Source organism: Arvicola amphibius, chromosome 11, assembly GCF_903992535.2.
Source record: "Arvicola amphibius chromosome 11, mArvAmp1.2, whole genome shotgun sequence".
NCBI lineage: Eukaryota > Metazoa > Chordata > Mammalia > Rodentia > Cricetidae > Arvicola > Arvicola amphibius.
The window spans coordinates 39,831,375-39,848,209 of record NC_052057.2 but is presented as its reverse complement, the minus strand read 5'-3'; the positions used below and the strand labels follow the sequence as shown (position 1 = coordinate 39,848,209).

Sequence of the window (16,835 nt, the reverse complement as noted above, 5' to 3'; positions counted from 1 at the left end):
CCACTGGAGCATCATTTTGAGACTCTGGCCTTCTGTTGCTCTGTCAATCCATCTGTCCATGCTGGCATGCTCTGAGATTACCGAGCTACCTACCCTAAGGAAGAGACCGTCAGGAACAGGCTAGGTTTAAAGGAGAGTGGGAGGGGGATAGGAAGAGGAGAGGGAAGAAAAGGAAAAGGAGGAGGAGGAAGAGAAGAAACCAAAGGCTAGCACCTTCTAGTACTTACAGCTCTAGCCCCAATATGGCTGCACCCAAGAGAGTGAACTGGAGCCAAGACTGCCAAGACAAGCCTGTTTCTATGTCCTAACCCACAGAACCTTCCAGGTAACAAAGTAATTGTAGTTTCAGTCACTGAATTTCAGGGTGATTTCCTTATACAGAGGCACTAATAAATATGTCACCAAGAATAGCTGGAGTCAGAATTTCAACTTCGGCTTTTTCCATAGCATCTTTCTGGTATTCTACTATGGTATCTGGTATTTATGAACATGTCGTCACACCCTTCACATGGAGGTGTGCAAACAAAAAGAAAGAGAGAGAGAGGGACGGAGGGAGGGAGGGAAGGAGGGAGGGAGGGAGGGATGGAGGGAGGGAGGGAGGGAGGGAGGGAGGGAGGGAGGAAGAATGGAAGAAGAGATAAAAAAGAAAAGAAAAAAATTGTTCCTTTAGATCAATCTTCTGAGAGGCAAGAAATATTTTCACTAAGGCTTTATCCCCCTCCATTTTAAAGTTGAAAATTAAATGAAGGAAGTTAAAAGGTTGTTTCGGGAGCTCATAAACACATAGCTGTCAGGGCTGTAAAAGCTGCCTGTTCAGTGACTGGGGAGATGCATGGCACACCACTGCAGTGATAAACGCCAACGGTATTAGAATGGCATTATGTTCGTACTGGATAAAAACTAATATTTTAAATAGACAATAATTTCTGATGAAGCAGATGAGATGAGAGAAGGAAAGTTACTTTTGAGGAAGAAAGCTCGCGTTGTAGTGAAAGAAAATACAGCCTTTCCTCTTTAGTTAAAACAGCTGGTTGAGTTCCTACATCCCGAGAAAACAGCAAGCCTTTTGGAGATGAACTTCCAAACCAATGAAGTCTCCCTCCTTGGAAGCTGTGGGATAAGCATAATGATATTTACTAAGTAAGGTACTGAGAATGATTCCTTACTGTCTCAGGTTCTTTATTTATAAAATATAAGTTAATAGCTGAGTTTTCCATCCGGGAATTATTTGCACTTGTCGTATATTCAACTAAGAGATTTTCCTGGATTATAAAAAGCTACTCCATGAACAAATACCTACAGTTATTTTATCTCCTTGACACGTCTCAGGATACATCAATACTTTGTGTAAAACACACTGCGCACAAATGTCACATCTGTGACTGCCATGAGCCCATGATACAAGACCATTTGGGAAGCTGGCCAAGAGATGACTTTGGGACAGCACATTGTGCTTCATTCTGGAGACTTATTCATCTTCTTCTCGTCCTCCCTCTCTCCCTCCCTCCCTCCTTTCCTCCCTCCCTCTCTCCCTCCCTCCTTCATTCACTTCCTTTTCTTCCTCCTTTCTTTTTTGAGTGTTAGAATAGTTTGTCTTTGAAAACTGCATACACGTGTACTGCATCTCTGTCACTTCTAGCTCTAACTTCTCCAGTGTCTCCGCTCCTAAATTCATGACCTTGTCTTTCATCATTTTTGTTGAATCTATATTCTTATGTACACATGCATATATTTATAATCTACAAAGTACATTTCATGTTGTCAATATGCACATGTATTCATGACTGGCCATTTGGTACTGGACAGCCGGTGTGGAAGCTCATGGCTACAGGAGGCTGATTCTTCCTCTCTCAGCAAGCTTGATCCCTTGTAACTCTTTAGATGATCTCGTAACACTGTTCTGCAATCGAAGTTTCTAGATCACCATGATAATTCAGACAGTTTTATTCAACCTTTTTTTCCATAATTATCCTTTGTATCTCTGATTTGTGAACTTCAATTACTACTCTGAGTATAAAATTCTAATGAAAATGAATACTTTATAAAGTATACAATGCAATTATATTTACATAACATCACAGTATATGACTATACTTGTATTGTTGATAGCATACAGAAATATAAAGGATACAGAAATGTAAAAGATGAATTACTTCTACCTTAAGATATATATTTGTTTTATGTATTGGTGAGAGACAGAGAGAAATTGGGGATAAAGAGAAATAGATAGAGAAAGAGAGAGAGAGAGAGAGAGAGAGAGAGAGAGAGAGAGAGAGAGAGAGAGAGAGAGCTCAGTTAAAGAAAGTGAAAGGACACATTGTAGCAGGTAGTTTTCTCCCTCTATCTTCTTTTTGAGGCAAAGTCTCTTGGTATTTCTGCCACTGTGATGCATATGGGAACTTCTGGCCTATTCTACTATATGTGCCTCCCAGAACCCATGTGGAGGTGAAAATTCTGGGGTTGGAATTGCAGGTGTGAGTCACTGTACACAGCATTTCTGCATGAGCCCAGGGGATCAAACTCAAGTCTCTAGGAGGTCTTTGAAGTAAGTGCTTTTATTCACTGCACCTCATGTCTTACTTTTACTTTTTTTAATAAGATTCTTATCCATATTGTATAATTGTGCCTGTGACTTTTCCTGATGAAAGTACAGTAAACTCGGGTGTTACATAAATCATGTCATTCAATGGAACAACTTTTTGTGCAGTAAATTGATGAGGATTATTTATAAACTGCACAAAGAATTTGAATTAAAGCAATTTGTTTTAGAAGATCACTTTACTATAAATAAAATAACATTTTAAAGGAGAATAAAAGTTTTAAGTAATTACCATTGGGGAAATGATGATAATACTTACCAGAAGTTTAGTTTATTGAATCTTCATTGGTCATCAGTTTTGCATAATAATTCATTTAATTTTTCACAAACAACTGATAGACGAGGTATCAATGTCATTACCCTCATTTTACAGATGCAGAGTAGGGGAAATGATACATGAACTAAATAAAAGGATTTGCAATTCAGCTCCAGTACACATCTGACTTAGCCACTCTTCTATTGTTGTGAAGAGACACCATGACCAAGGCAACATATAAAATAAATTATTTAATTAGGGCCTTGTTTACAGTTTTGGAGGGTTAGTCCATAATTACTATACCAGAGAGATTGACAGCAGGCAGGCTGGCATGGTGCTGGAGCAGCAGCTGAGAGCTTGTATCTGATTGGCACATTGCAGACAGAAAGTGTGACCTGCACCCAGAGTGGGCTTTTTAAGTGACAGTCTAAGGCTGTGCCTGCTCCAACAGAGCCACACTTCCTAATCCTTGACAAACAGTTCCAATAATTGGGGACCAACCTTTCAAATTTTGAGCATATGGGAGCCATTCTGACTCAAACCATCACAATGTCCTAACTTGACTGTCACTGTAGTTAACATGCAACTGTTTATTTCACTAGACATTTTCAGTTTAAAGTAAGCTTATAAAACATCAAATATTCTATATTTAGTGTGGAGGGCAGAGTATTATCTATTCCTGAATGGCTTCAAACTTGTTACTCAAGTCTGAGATAACAGGCAGATTGCCACCACATGTAGTTTTATGCAGTGTTGAGAATTGAATTCAAAGCTTTGTACATTCTAGTGCATTCTCTACTAGCAGGGTCACATCCTCAGATGTATCCCAATTTCTTAAATTTATTGCATTTCTTTATTTGTGTGTGTGTGTGTGTGTATGTGTGTGTGTGTGTGTGTGTGTGTGTGTGTGTATACACATAGGCATGTTTGTTCACCCCTAAGGGTCAGAGGACAAGTTGAGGAAGGATGATGAGAACAGGAAAATTATGGGAAAGGCTCAATCTGCAGTCATCACCCAGTCACAGAGGAAGCACGATGAGAATGCTTTGCTGATAAAAACTACCTAGCCACATGGCTAACACAGACAAGAATTATGGGCTAACATAATTTATATGGGTTAATAGGAAGCCTGAGCTAATTGGCTAACCATTTTATAAATAATGTAAGCCTCTGTGTATTTCTTTAGGAATGAACAACTGCAGGATTGGATGGGACAGAAACCTCTGTCAACAAATGGTGCCCAATGTGGGGGTTGAACCCACAACCCTGAGATTAAGAGTCTCATGTGTACCAACTGAGCTAGCCAGGCCATTTCTAACACCATAATTAGACTACTTAGGACAGAATGATTATTAAAACATTTAGCATATGCTCCTTGCTTAATATCATTTATGCTTATTGTAATTCCAATCATATACTTGATATCTGTTCCTAGTGTATATAATTTTGTTTTGGGTTTGGAACACTCTTATTTAAACAAAATGGGGAGGTGCTGTGGGAGCTCCTTCAAACAATAGCCTTTAAGATACCAGCCCACTTGGGTGTGGTCTCTTATACTATCAATGCAGCTGTAAAGCATGTGCTTGCTCTCTTGCTTATGGCTGCTGAATCCCCCATACCTGTTCCCCATTCATGCAGAGGACTGTGATCTCGGACTGTGACCTCGGACTGTGATCTGTGAGTCTACTCCTAAATAAACAACTCTTTATTACACGTAATTCTGAACTAGTGTGAAATTATGTTGTAACTTCCATCATCGATTTTCTTCACTGGATAAACTGCTGAGTTTTTTAAATAGTTTTCTGTGAAAGAAAATGTAACAAAGCATTTGTTTTCACAGCACTTAGAGCACTCAGTCTAGATTTCAAAAGGAAAGGGGATTTCTGTAGCTACAGTACTCAATATTTTAGTGGATGACTGTCACACTCCTTGAAATGAGTGAGAAGCAAAGATATGACCTGGCTCTCATAACAGTACAGAAACAGAGAGTAGGTTCTCAGAACCATAAGTTTGGTGCCTTGTTGTCTGATAGCATGGGTTTTTATTTCTTTCTGTCTTCATCAATAATGATAAATAGTAGAAGACACTCAGTTGAGCCTCGGGAGTCTCATAGAGGTCCATATAATTTTTTCTGAGGTCTTCTCTGTTCTCTAGTGACTGGAATAGAGAGAATCAGGCTGGCTTTTTAATGTGACCAGATTTACAACATTGTAATAATAACCTAAGACAAATTGTAGCTGATAGTCATTTCTATATATTATCTATGATCTTTCAGAAGAGATATTTCTATGTATTTTGATGTATTCCAAAATGTCAACAAATTAGAAGGATCTAAGATTGGCATACATAAATTTTCTAGTGATAGGAAGTGATGTAAAAGGTCACTTTAACCTGCAAAGAATTCCTAAAACATGACACCTAAACACAGCTAGACTGATTTTCTGTAGACATTGACTGCAGTCAGATCCATAGATCATTACCTCATTAAATCCACTCATTTAAAAATCAAGATGATAGCCAGAGGATGGTGGCGCACACCTTTAATCCAAGCACTCAGGAGGCAGAGACAGACAGATCTCTGTGAGTTTGAGGCCAGCCTGGTCTACAAGAGCTAGTTCCAGGTCAGGCCCCAAAGTTACAGAGAAACCTTGTTTCAAAAAAAAAATCAAGATGGTATGTAAGGTTTACACACACTTTGCGGAAGATTTTACAAAGGAAACACTAAGTCCATTCAAAATAAAGCAATAGTATGCATGCTAAGCTGGAGGTCATATATTATTGAGTTTGGAGAAAATTTTGAATTAGAATCACACATTTCTCCTCTTACCGCTTTTCTCTGTTGTCGCTACCTCTCTTTACTTTACCTGTCAAGCTTCTAAAATTCATATGAAGATTCACTGACACCAAAACAACAGGCTAAACGAAGCATGAGACTTGAGATAGATGCCCCATTTAAGAAAATGATCACATACAAAGAATCCAAATCTACTAATTTTGCTTAAAGGGAAAAATGAATGGCTGCTTTATGCAGATATTTTTTTTTACTCATTTCAGGCTCTACTATAATTTTTGTCCTGTAACAGAAATGTGATACTGCTCTTGGAACCATATTGAATTCCCGAAGAGACTGCAGTTTGTCATTACAGATGGACTGATAGCCTTGATGGTATCATTGAACTTTTGTCATGACAAACCTGGAAGACTTGCTGCATGTCAGAGAATTTTGTCATTCATCTTGCTTTTGAAAGACCAAATTTATTTGCAACCTTGAATGACATTGGCTACATGAAACAGCCTGAAATCTATCATGCCTGAGTCTTATAAAACTGCAATTTAAAATCCTAAGTGTTGACCTGGTTTTCAGAACCATCTTCAAAGTCAATGACTTTCAAATACTTTCTTACAAACCCAGCAATTTTTAAAACTGATAACAATAACTTTATGTTTTCATGTATTTTTATGAGTATATGAGGTCACCAAACATGTACCATATATTCTTATCTTCCTTTTAGAAAGAAGTAGAAATTAATGCTATTAAGACACATGTATATGTCTTATATTCATAAAATGTCAATGTGCAACTGGAAAGTCAACAGATTAAGGCAGTGGGGCTTAAGCTTTCCTTAGATTATTCAGCCAACAGTTGACAGATAACAGAATCGCAGGAATGTGTATGCTGGGAAAGCAAGATTGTTTTTGAGCTTTCTGTATTGAAAGTTAGGCTGTATCAGAAGATGGTCTTGCAATTCCATCTGTGCTATTGTTCAATTCAAATTAAACAGAAAGCAATTGAGCACTTCCTGTTAACCAGGGCAGGGCGGGGAGCTGGTTCCTGTGACTTCCATGTCCAGCAGAGTAAATATCCTTGGGAGTCAAGAAGGCAGTTCAGTTCAACATGACTAAGTAGCTGATGTTGGTTCAAACTTTGGGAGTCTGACCCCAAGTCTTTTATTTTAGACATATTTAAGCACAACACTATTTGGTAAAAATTTTCCTGGTGATAATTAAGTCAATGTCATGTGCAATATGAAGCATACATAAATCTCCTTGAGAAACAAAGTAAGGTAAATAAAGATCATTAAAAATTCTTTTTAAAGTACATGACACCTTCTGTAAAGATAGATTCTATAGATGGGCTGAGAAAAACACACTTATGATAAGGTTCTGGCGTAATGTCCAGTGTGGTCTCACACAGATACTACATAGGTCACCAGGCTACTATGCAAGTCTGTTCCTAGCCTTCTGGGCAGATAGGAGATATTTTGTTCCTTCTACTTCTACATTCCAGCTTTCCCTTTTGCTATCTGTGAGCACAAGGATATACTGGCCTCCTATATATGTATTAATAAAAACCAGTATTGTTCTTCTAACAATAATGGGCACTATTTATAGAGCTTATTCTATATCACAAAATGCACTAAATATTTTGAACACGTAATATAATCTGATTCTCATGGTAGCTTTATAAAGTTATTCTCTTTTTATCATTTTCCCTCAAGTTTTACTAAAAATAAGTTGAGAAATAGAAAGATACATAAATAATGAAACCAAAACCATCCACAGTCATTTTATTCATGAATAATTACTGAGTACATTTAACTTTATTCTTTCTGATTCTTCCAGAGCATGATGGGTAGATCCATGGATATGTGTACCATAACACATATAAATATAGACACTCTTCTTCTAGAGCATGATTGATAGATTCATGGATATGTGTACTGTAACACATGTAAATATAGACACTCTTCTTCCAGATCATGATTGTTAGGATCATGAAGATGTGTACTGTAACATATGTACATATATACCCTCTTCTTCCAGAGCATGATTAATGATCCATGAATGTGCATACTATAACATATGTACATATACACACTCTTCTTCCAGAACATGGTTGATAGATCCATGGATATGTGTGCTGTAACATATGGCTCTTAAAATTTGTCATAAAGTAAATGGAGAAGAGGTAGGTCTCCAGGGAGAAAGTTTCAGGTGACTATGGGATGCTTTAATTTTATACTGCACAGCTCTGTATGATGGTTTTGCTCTAAAGAGGATGAAAGACTCAGGACAACCTTGTTACTGTAAAATGAGGAAACTGGCAGGTACTAAGTCAGCCATATATCAAGGTCAGCACCAACCAAGCTAAGTCCTGTATATGTGAAAATTACCCTTTATCCCTGTGGTCTCTCTCATCATAAACATGATTCCCAACCTAAAACAAGAAAGACAGCATACAAAATTATATCGAAAATTACACCTCACAGCATCTAATTAGTTTTTCTCAAAACTTTCAAGGGCATCAAAAGTATAGAAAGTTTGAGGCTTAAGGAGACAAGGCAATTAACTTGGTGTGATGTCATGTAAGGACTCCTGAGACCGAAGAAGGGGATTATTTGAAAGTAGGAAATGTCAATAAAGTGTAACCATGGCCTATTGATATTGACTCATTAATTAAATAAATGTATCTAGCTAATATAAGGTGTTTATAGTCGTGGGATGTGGGGAATGTGTGGTGCAGGGTAACTCTTATTTTCACAGTTTTCTCATAATTGTAAAACTCTTAAAGTACATAATCAGGTAAAGACATATTTCCCAACAAAACATAAAAAATTCCTACCTAATTATAAACATGAAAATATATATTCTTGTCATTTTTAGAAAGACAACATTGTTCTAGAAAGGGACAGATAAATGGAGGAAGAAATGATAGGTTCAAGAAAGAGTGGATAGAAGGGTAAACACAGGTTATTCATTACATAAAATAATAATATGAGGTAGACATTATTGAAATATCTGAAACCACCATAATGATGACAATGGTGCAAAAATTCCAAGCTTAACACAGTCAAAGGAAGTCCAGTGACTGTAGCTTCTGGAAGTGGTTAAGCCCTAATTTATATTAGAATATAATAATGAATGCTGTGCTAGGTTGTCACTAAAAGTAATAAATTAATATTTAGTGGGCAGCTGTACAAAAAGGGAAAGTAACAAACTAAAATAATAAATTTAAAATAAGGTGCCTATGAATAGGAGTTATAACATAATACATGGTAACTTTATAGAAATAAGCAAATGGTAGATTTAATTCAAAGACGTCAGTGGTTAGAGATCAATTATGTACTATCATCCTATTGTTAAAGAGTAAGATATCTGAATATGTTTATGTTTGGAAAGAGCTAGGATATATACAAATAATACATAGAGAAATTTTCAAATGTTTGGATAATGAAGTGTAAAAGTATACTTCAGAGAATGAACTTCATGCAAGCAGTCATCAAAAGGAAATAGATGTAGATAATAATCTAGCAAAGAAGTCAGCTCTAATGAGAGATGCTAGATCTAAAGAGGCATGTTTTATAACAAAGGGTGTTTGTGCTATGAAAATGTGGCAATGTTAATAAAGCTTCAAATTGTATGAAACAAAACTTCCAATCATATCAGACCAAACAAAATCCGATAAAAAGATTAAGAAAATCCTCAGAGATGTAAAACCATGAAAAGTCTGGGTAACAAACTTGAACTAATTAAATATACGTGTTTATACATATTCAAAATGTATACATATAATTTGAAACCCATATTGAGGAAGCGCTAGAATTAAAGTAATTTAACACATTTTGAAGAATTGAGATTTTGTTGACTATATATGTACTGCACCATGAAATTGATCTAGCATTTCATAACAGAACAATAGAAAGTTCACAATGGTTTTGAAGAAAGTCCCCAAAATATAATTTAGAATAATCTGAAGAAGAAATGTTTTGAGATGAACAATAATTAAAATGCAATATGAGGAACAAAAGCAAGTGACAGATAACCAATTCTTTAGCTTTTAGAAAATTATACCTTCCCCAAACATCTCAGTGCAATACACTGTCTTCAGAAGCTATCATAGTGTCTTTGTCTCCCAGGTCACACATGAAACTGTTCTATAAAAGGAAGAATTCCTTATCCTTCTTTTCTTGCTTCTCCTCCTCTGCTCCTCCTTCTTCTCCTTCTCCTTCTCTTCATTCTTACCCTATCTCTCTTTCTCCAGAAGTCCAAGAACCTCCACCCAGTTCCCAATTTGTGAGTGAACAGCCAGCATACAGAATGAGTTCAACTGCCAACTGATTCTACCTTCCATCTTGGGAGGACCATCACATTGGGCTTAGCAATTCCAGAAACATGAAAGAAAATAACACGTTTTCTTTTAATCCCTTACTGTTGGGGTAGATTGTCACATGCATATATCGGTGAACAGAAATAAGTTTTAGAGTAAGGTTAGAAGCCAATGATTGAAGATAGAACAATAAGAGAAACACACAGAAAGAAGAAGAAATTAGCAACAAAGCACAGGATAATCAAGAAGAAAGACGAATGAGCAACACTGAAAAATGAACAGTGCCAAGACCTTGGTATTGGAAAACACAAGATGAATGACAAACGGCTGGGGTGGAGATGTTGAATGGATGATGAGGTGGTTTGAATGATGATAAGCTAACACCTGTCTCCAGTGGACGAGTTGTCAGGGAAGGAGCAGGAGGGATGGTCTTGTTGGGAGTGTGTCACTAAAAGTGGACTCTTAGATTGCAAAAACCAACACGACGTCCAGGTGGCTTTGTCTTTGTCTGCTGCCTACACATCAGGCTGTAGAAACATGTATGTTGCCATGATCCCTGCTATGATGATAAAGGACTAACCCTCTGAAACTCTATGTAAATTCCCAATTAAATGTTTCCTTTGGTTGGGGGGAAGAGGCTTTAAGAATTGCTTGGTCATGATGTCTCTTCACAGCAATAGTACAGTGACTAAATAGAGGTATGGATGATCATAGGCAGATAACAGATACATACTTACCCAGACAGATAAATAAGTAGATTGATAGACGATAGAAGAAAGGTAAATCATAAATAGGTTATAGACACAGAAAGATATAAGGGAATTTGAAAAAATTCCAGTAAAAATAAAGAAGAAGAAAATTTTTAACCTAACACAAACACATTACTCAGTATTCTTTCCTCAAAATGGATTCTGGGAACAAGAGTAGAGAGCTAAGTACAGATTGGGCAGGCTGGGTATCTAAAAGTGTGGAAATATTGAAAAAACTTAACAGCAGTATATTCAGAAATTTATATGAAATAGAAGAAATTCTTTGAGTGATACAATTTACCCCAATGCATTAAGCTATATAATCAACATTTTTATATGTAATAAATAAATTAAGCTTATAAGTGATTGCACACATAACACATAACAAGTACACACATAGAGAAACACATTGCTGCAAGTGGCATAGTAAATGAACTTAAACATTGAAATAAGAAATAAAACCAAACTATTTTTTTTTTTTTTTGGTTTTTTGAGACAGGGTTTCTCTGCGGCTTTGAAGCCTGTCCTGGAACTAGCTCCTGTAGACCAGGCTGGTCTCGAACTCACAGAGATCCGCCTGCCTCTGCCTCCCGAGTGCTGGGATTAAAGGCGTGCACCACCACCGCCCGGCTAGACCAAACTATTAAGATGATAAAAAAGAAATATTTTTAACTTGCTTTCATTCCCATGCAAGGTGGGTACAAGAACCTGGTGTTATCAAAAATGTGGGGGATTATAAGGAAAAGAAAGAATACCAGTCATATCATAAATATAACAACAAAAATTGTTTTAAAAATCCTCACTGAAATCATAAATGAATCATATGAAAGGGACACAATATCTTGATAAGATTTATTTTTAGATGCAAAATCAGTCAGTGTCATTTATTACCTTATATAATTAATAAGAAACCAAATAGTTTTCTGTATATATTCAGTAATTGTAAGACTTATCACTTGTTTTTAAACCAAATATTTATGAAATGAGAACATTCTGTAGTGATATTTTGTTTATAATCTAACAAATAAAGCTTCCCTGGAGATCAGAGTGCACCACTAGTTAGCCATAAAGGCTAGATAGTGGTGACACACACCTTTAATCTCATCACTAGGGATGTGGAGATAAGAGGGGACAAGACTGGGCAGAGAGAAAAATATAAGGTAGAAGGATTCAGGAACTCAAATGCAGTCTGTGGATGCAGTCTGAGTTTTCATAGGGACATGATCACCCCCTTTGGTCTGAGCATTAGTAGAGGTAAGAACTCCCTAGTGAGTGGCTGCTCTGCATCTTTAATCTCTCAGCTTTCACCCCAATATCCTACTCTCGGGCCAATTAGAATTTATAATACAGCATTCTTCATCTGATCAGATGAATCTTTATAGATGGACTGACAGAAATACATATTCATTTCCACTACAAGGATGTGCATATTAGAAAACCATCCTTTCAGGGCTTGAAGGGAGACAAAGTCGATTACAAATATCTCCTTTGTTTGAGGTTGTGTCCTAAGATCAATAACTATAATAACCAATATTTAAGAGATAAACAAATTGACAAACTATTTGAACAAACTTTTCAACAAATAGCACCCAAATGACCAATAACATAAAAATGTGTTTAAGCTAATTAATACCAGGAAAATGCATATTAAGTCAAAGCATGACGCCATTATAAGACCTCTAGAGGATCTGAATCAGAAACAGGACACCCCAAATACTGGAAGGAGTTAGTGACATCTGGTCCCCAATACACAGCTGGTGGGAGTATGAATCAGATTAATTTGGGAGACTGCTTGGTTATAACCACTAAAGTAGAACATGTCAGACTGTCTGATCCTGTGATTCCAGTTGAGATCTATCATCCAGTGGAAGTCCACTGAAGGCTTGCTTAGGGGAGAATATTCATGTCAACATTCTTCCCAGTCATCAAAACAGAAAAAAAAAAAAAAAAAAACGATCAATTGTGCTTTATCTGTGAAGTGGATAAATAAACATTCTTTTAAATCCTTTTAATGCAGCATTATTCAGGATACAGCAAGAAAGAGTGAACAAGTTCATGCAGCTCAAGGGCGTGTCTATTCATGGATGGTTAATGAAGGAAGGCAGACAAAAACACAGGAAAGTTCACAGTCCAAGTTTGTCTGGGCACCTTACAAAAAAAGTGAAGCTGGCCTGTAGTGTCTCAAGGTCAATGCAGCTGTGGCCTTCAGCTACACAGAGTGCTTATTGAATAATAACCAGACTTGATCCCTGCAGCAAGCTTGTGCTGCTAGTCTGTGGATAGGCTAACACTGGAACATAACTCAGCACACACAAGCCCTCAGGTTGGATGCCCACAATGGCTTCCGCTATTTCTCACTGGTCAATCTTTCCTATTTTCTTTTCTCGCCCCCCCCAGATCACCCATCCTTAATAGACCTGCTCCCTCATGCTCTCCCTTCCCTTCCCCACCTGCCCTCTCCTCCCCACGCTCATCTTACTGAGCAAGCATCTATGAAGGTAACTACTCTGCTTACACTGACTATGCTGATACGAGCCCAAGAGTAATAATGTAACCAGACAGGCCACTGTCAATTGTGAAAATAGGTTAGAATATTTCTCAGGTGTTAGTTGGATAGGAGCAATGCATAGATTTGAGTTCTATAACTAAAGATGAATTTTAGCCATGGGTTTAGAAGAAGGCTCAACAAAGTCATAGTTCTATTTAATCCCAAACCCCTGCTAGATACTACAGAACACTACTGTAATTTCTCTCTGTGTTCTGGATCTCACATTGAATTGCTGACTGGCAGGAAATTTCTATATCTGTCCTAGAAACTCTCCAAATCTATAGTGCTTAAAGCTCCTTATTTAACTCTTTGAAAGTAGTACCACAGATATCAAGGATTAGAATGTGGCTATTTCTCTGTGACATATTAGCTCTGATTAAAATGAGATGCTGGGGCTTGGTATATGGCTCGCTAGGTAAACCTCTTGTTGCTCAAGCTTGAGAACCTAAGGTTAATCACTCATGCACAGCTGGGCACAGTTGCACAGCTGCAATCCCAGTGCTTTTGTGACAAGATGTGACAAAAAAAGAAAGATCTCAAAAGAACTCAAAAGCCAACTATCATAGCATACACCAAAAAGAACCTGTCTCAAAGAGGGTCGAAGGTGAGGGCACACGAGGTTGTCCTCTGATCTCCATCTGCATGCTGTGCCATGTGCATGCTTGCAATCACATGCATACTCACACACATATGCACATGCACATTGAAACAAAAAAAAGATAAAATAAAATAAAATGAGATATTCTTTTCTCCTTAAAATCTGACGAGGAAGGAATGCCAAATAGGTGGATCGATTTTAGGAGAGGCATTGAGGGTTTTTTCTGTGTCTTTACTTTGGAAAGACTGATTCTATACAACTATGCAATTGCAGATATAAACGAATGCGCTGTTGACAATGGTGGCTGTCAGGACCAATGCTGCAATACGATTGGCAGTTATTACTGCAGATGTCAAGCTGGCCAAAAGCTGGAGGACGATGGCAGAGGATGTGAAGGTACCAGAGAAGACTGTCTGCTTACTGATAAGGAAACAGAGAACATCTATATAATGCAAATATGGGGGTTGTTTCCATCTAAGCCAGTTGAAGCACTTGTGTTAAATATTGCCAAGAGCGCATCTTCTTGTGCCCAGATTACAGAACTGCGACCCATTAGAAAACTTCAAGTAGCTTATTATAGACAGCATATGATTATATGCTGATGTTGTGCCATGTTCTGATTATAGAATTTCAAACATTCATTTAAGTCCTGGGGAAAAGAAAATTTTTGAAAGCATTTTATTTATTTCTATAGAAAAAAATGGTGCTTCTTATAAAAGAGTCATATGTTATCAAAGGAGCTTTGGCTCTGACTTTAGCCTTTCTTTTTCAAATTGATTCTTTTCATCTTTTATTTTTTTAATTCATCGTATTATTTACTTGACAGTCATTGAGTTTCTGTTCTCTATGAGGCATTATTCTTTGCCTTAGAGATGTAATATTAACGAGCAATAAATTCTTCCTTGAAGGAACCCATTGATTAGAGGAGAAGACAGAAATGTGTGCTCAGATCTTACAAACTGATGTGGTTGGGAATTCTTAAGTGGGGTTAAATGCACTGGGAACAAAGAGATACGGCTTTTACTCTCCGCTCTTCCCCTAATTGTGTAACCTTGGGCAAGTTACTTAATCTCTCTGAGATTACCATCTGTAAAATTTAGGATAATGTTAGCTACTGAAACCGCCAGCAAAGGTGCTTTGGTCTAAATAAGACAATGTATTCAAAACACTTAGCATAGAGGGTGAACAGCCGTGGCTCAGGATAGCCATGTATTGTGATGCTCACTTTGGGAAGGTGAAGGGGAGCAGAGAGAGTTTCCTACTCAAAGCACTGAGCAGGTAATCTGGCCTGGGAGGGTCAGGTGTGCCACTCCCTATTGTTGTCTCTTCTGGCTTTTTCTCTATTCATTCTACTATAATGCCTGATCAATAAAAATTCAGGCATCACTGCCTGTTGATTGGTTTATTTAAGAGTAAAAAAGTATTCTAGTTCTGCTGTGGACATTGATTCTAGGAACTCTCACTCCCTGCCTCCCTGAACAGTGTCCATAGGGAGACATGTGAATAAAGAGACAAAGGGAATAAATAAAAGACATTACCAGAGAAGGTGCCTAGACTGAGGTGATGTGTTTGGTAGGGATTGCTCAATCCCCTCACAGCTCAGGTTTGAAAGATCAGTCTTCTCTGCCATGACCTGGTCATGCTTTAGTTTGGAAGATTTAAGATAAACAGTCAGGCATATTCAAGGACAAGAGAATCTGTGATCTTCAGAGATAAGTTTCACCCAGGGAAAGCAATTTGGGAAAGGTATAAATTCATAATGGCAAAGCATCATCTACATTCATTAGTTCATTCATTCATTATTCATTCATTCACTTCCTTGTGATAATTTCTAACTTCAAATATGGTGGGCAGTAGTACTCCATATCAGACATATGTACAAATTACAAAAGAGATACAGAGATGTTGCTAGTGGTGACCTTTCCCCACCCTGACAGGTAGTGACCTGTGTGTCAGCCTTTTGCTGAGGATTATCACAATCATCAATTTCATTATCACAGAAACATTTCACACTTCTTGCCCAGTTAGTAGCTGATGTTAGACCTAACAAATCTATTGACATTCTATTGCAGTTGTTAGGTTCACAGTGCAGGTTAGAACATATAACTCATAGTACACTTTCATCCGTTTGTCTTGTATCTTGACTCAAGTTATTCCATCAACCCTAAACTGTTGGAGAAGAGAGCCACTTGTTGGTTTCCAGCTGTCCGGCTAGCTTACACCTGAAATAATCACACAGAAACTGTATTAATTAAATCACTGCTTGGCCCATTAGCTCTAGCTTCTTATTGGCTAACTCTTACATATCAATTTAACCCATTTCTATTAATCTGTATAACACCATGAGGTCGTGGCCTACCAGCAAAGTTTCGGCATGTCTATCTTTTAGAGGTGGCTCCATAGCATCTCTCTGACTCCGCCCTTCTTTCTCCCAGCATTCAGCTTAGTTTTCCCCACATACCTAAATTCTGCTCTATCATCAGGCCAAGGCAGCTTTCTTTATTCATTAACGGTAATCACAGCATACAGAGGGGACTCCCACATCACCTATTAGTGAAGCGTTTTCTCTGGCGACACTGAACTGTGGCAGCTCTGTAGAAACCACGTATAACTAAAGCTACACTGAGGAAACTCAACTAGGGCACCACAGAGTAGTGGCACTTTGCTCTTACCTGGCCCCAGAACTGCGAATAGGGATATGGGATGTGGAAGGAAGAACCTTCCCTGCAAAGACTGCCCCTACCTGCAGTCTCATTCATCTTGGAAATCCTTGTTTTCACTTCCTGAAGTGACTGGTAGTGAAAGTTATGCTAGAGAAGGTTATGGTAGAGAAGCTAGTCATGCTTCTGGCTCAGCTGCTGACCCCATGGTGACTTAAACTTGTTTATAAACATAGTGCTGATATAAATACACAACTCCCACCTCAAAGGAAGTAAAAGACAATTTATTTTGGAGCCAAGTATGAGTGATCATAGCC

General features: G+C 37.7%; 1 protein-coding gene across 1 annotated transcript in view; it reads left to right on the top strand.

Moving 5' to 3' along the window:
• The window catches only part of LOC119826011 (EGF-like and EMI domain-containing protein 1), a 576,796-nt gene that overhangs the window by 389,158 nt on the left and 170,803 nt on the right, over window positions 1–16,835 (top strand). The window contains exon 5 of the mRNA XM_038347058.2: window positions 14,132–14,254. Coding sequence (XP_038202986.2) covers window positions 14,132–14,254 — 123 coding nt within the window. The remainder of the gene's footprint in view (window positions 1–14,131; window positions 14,255–16,835) is intronic.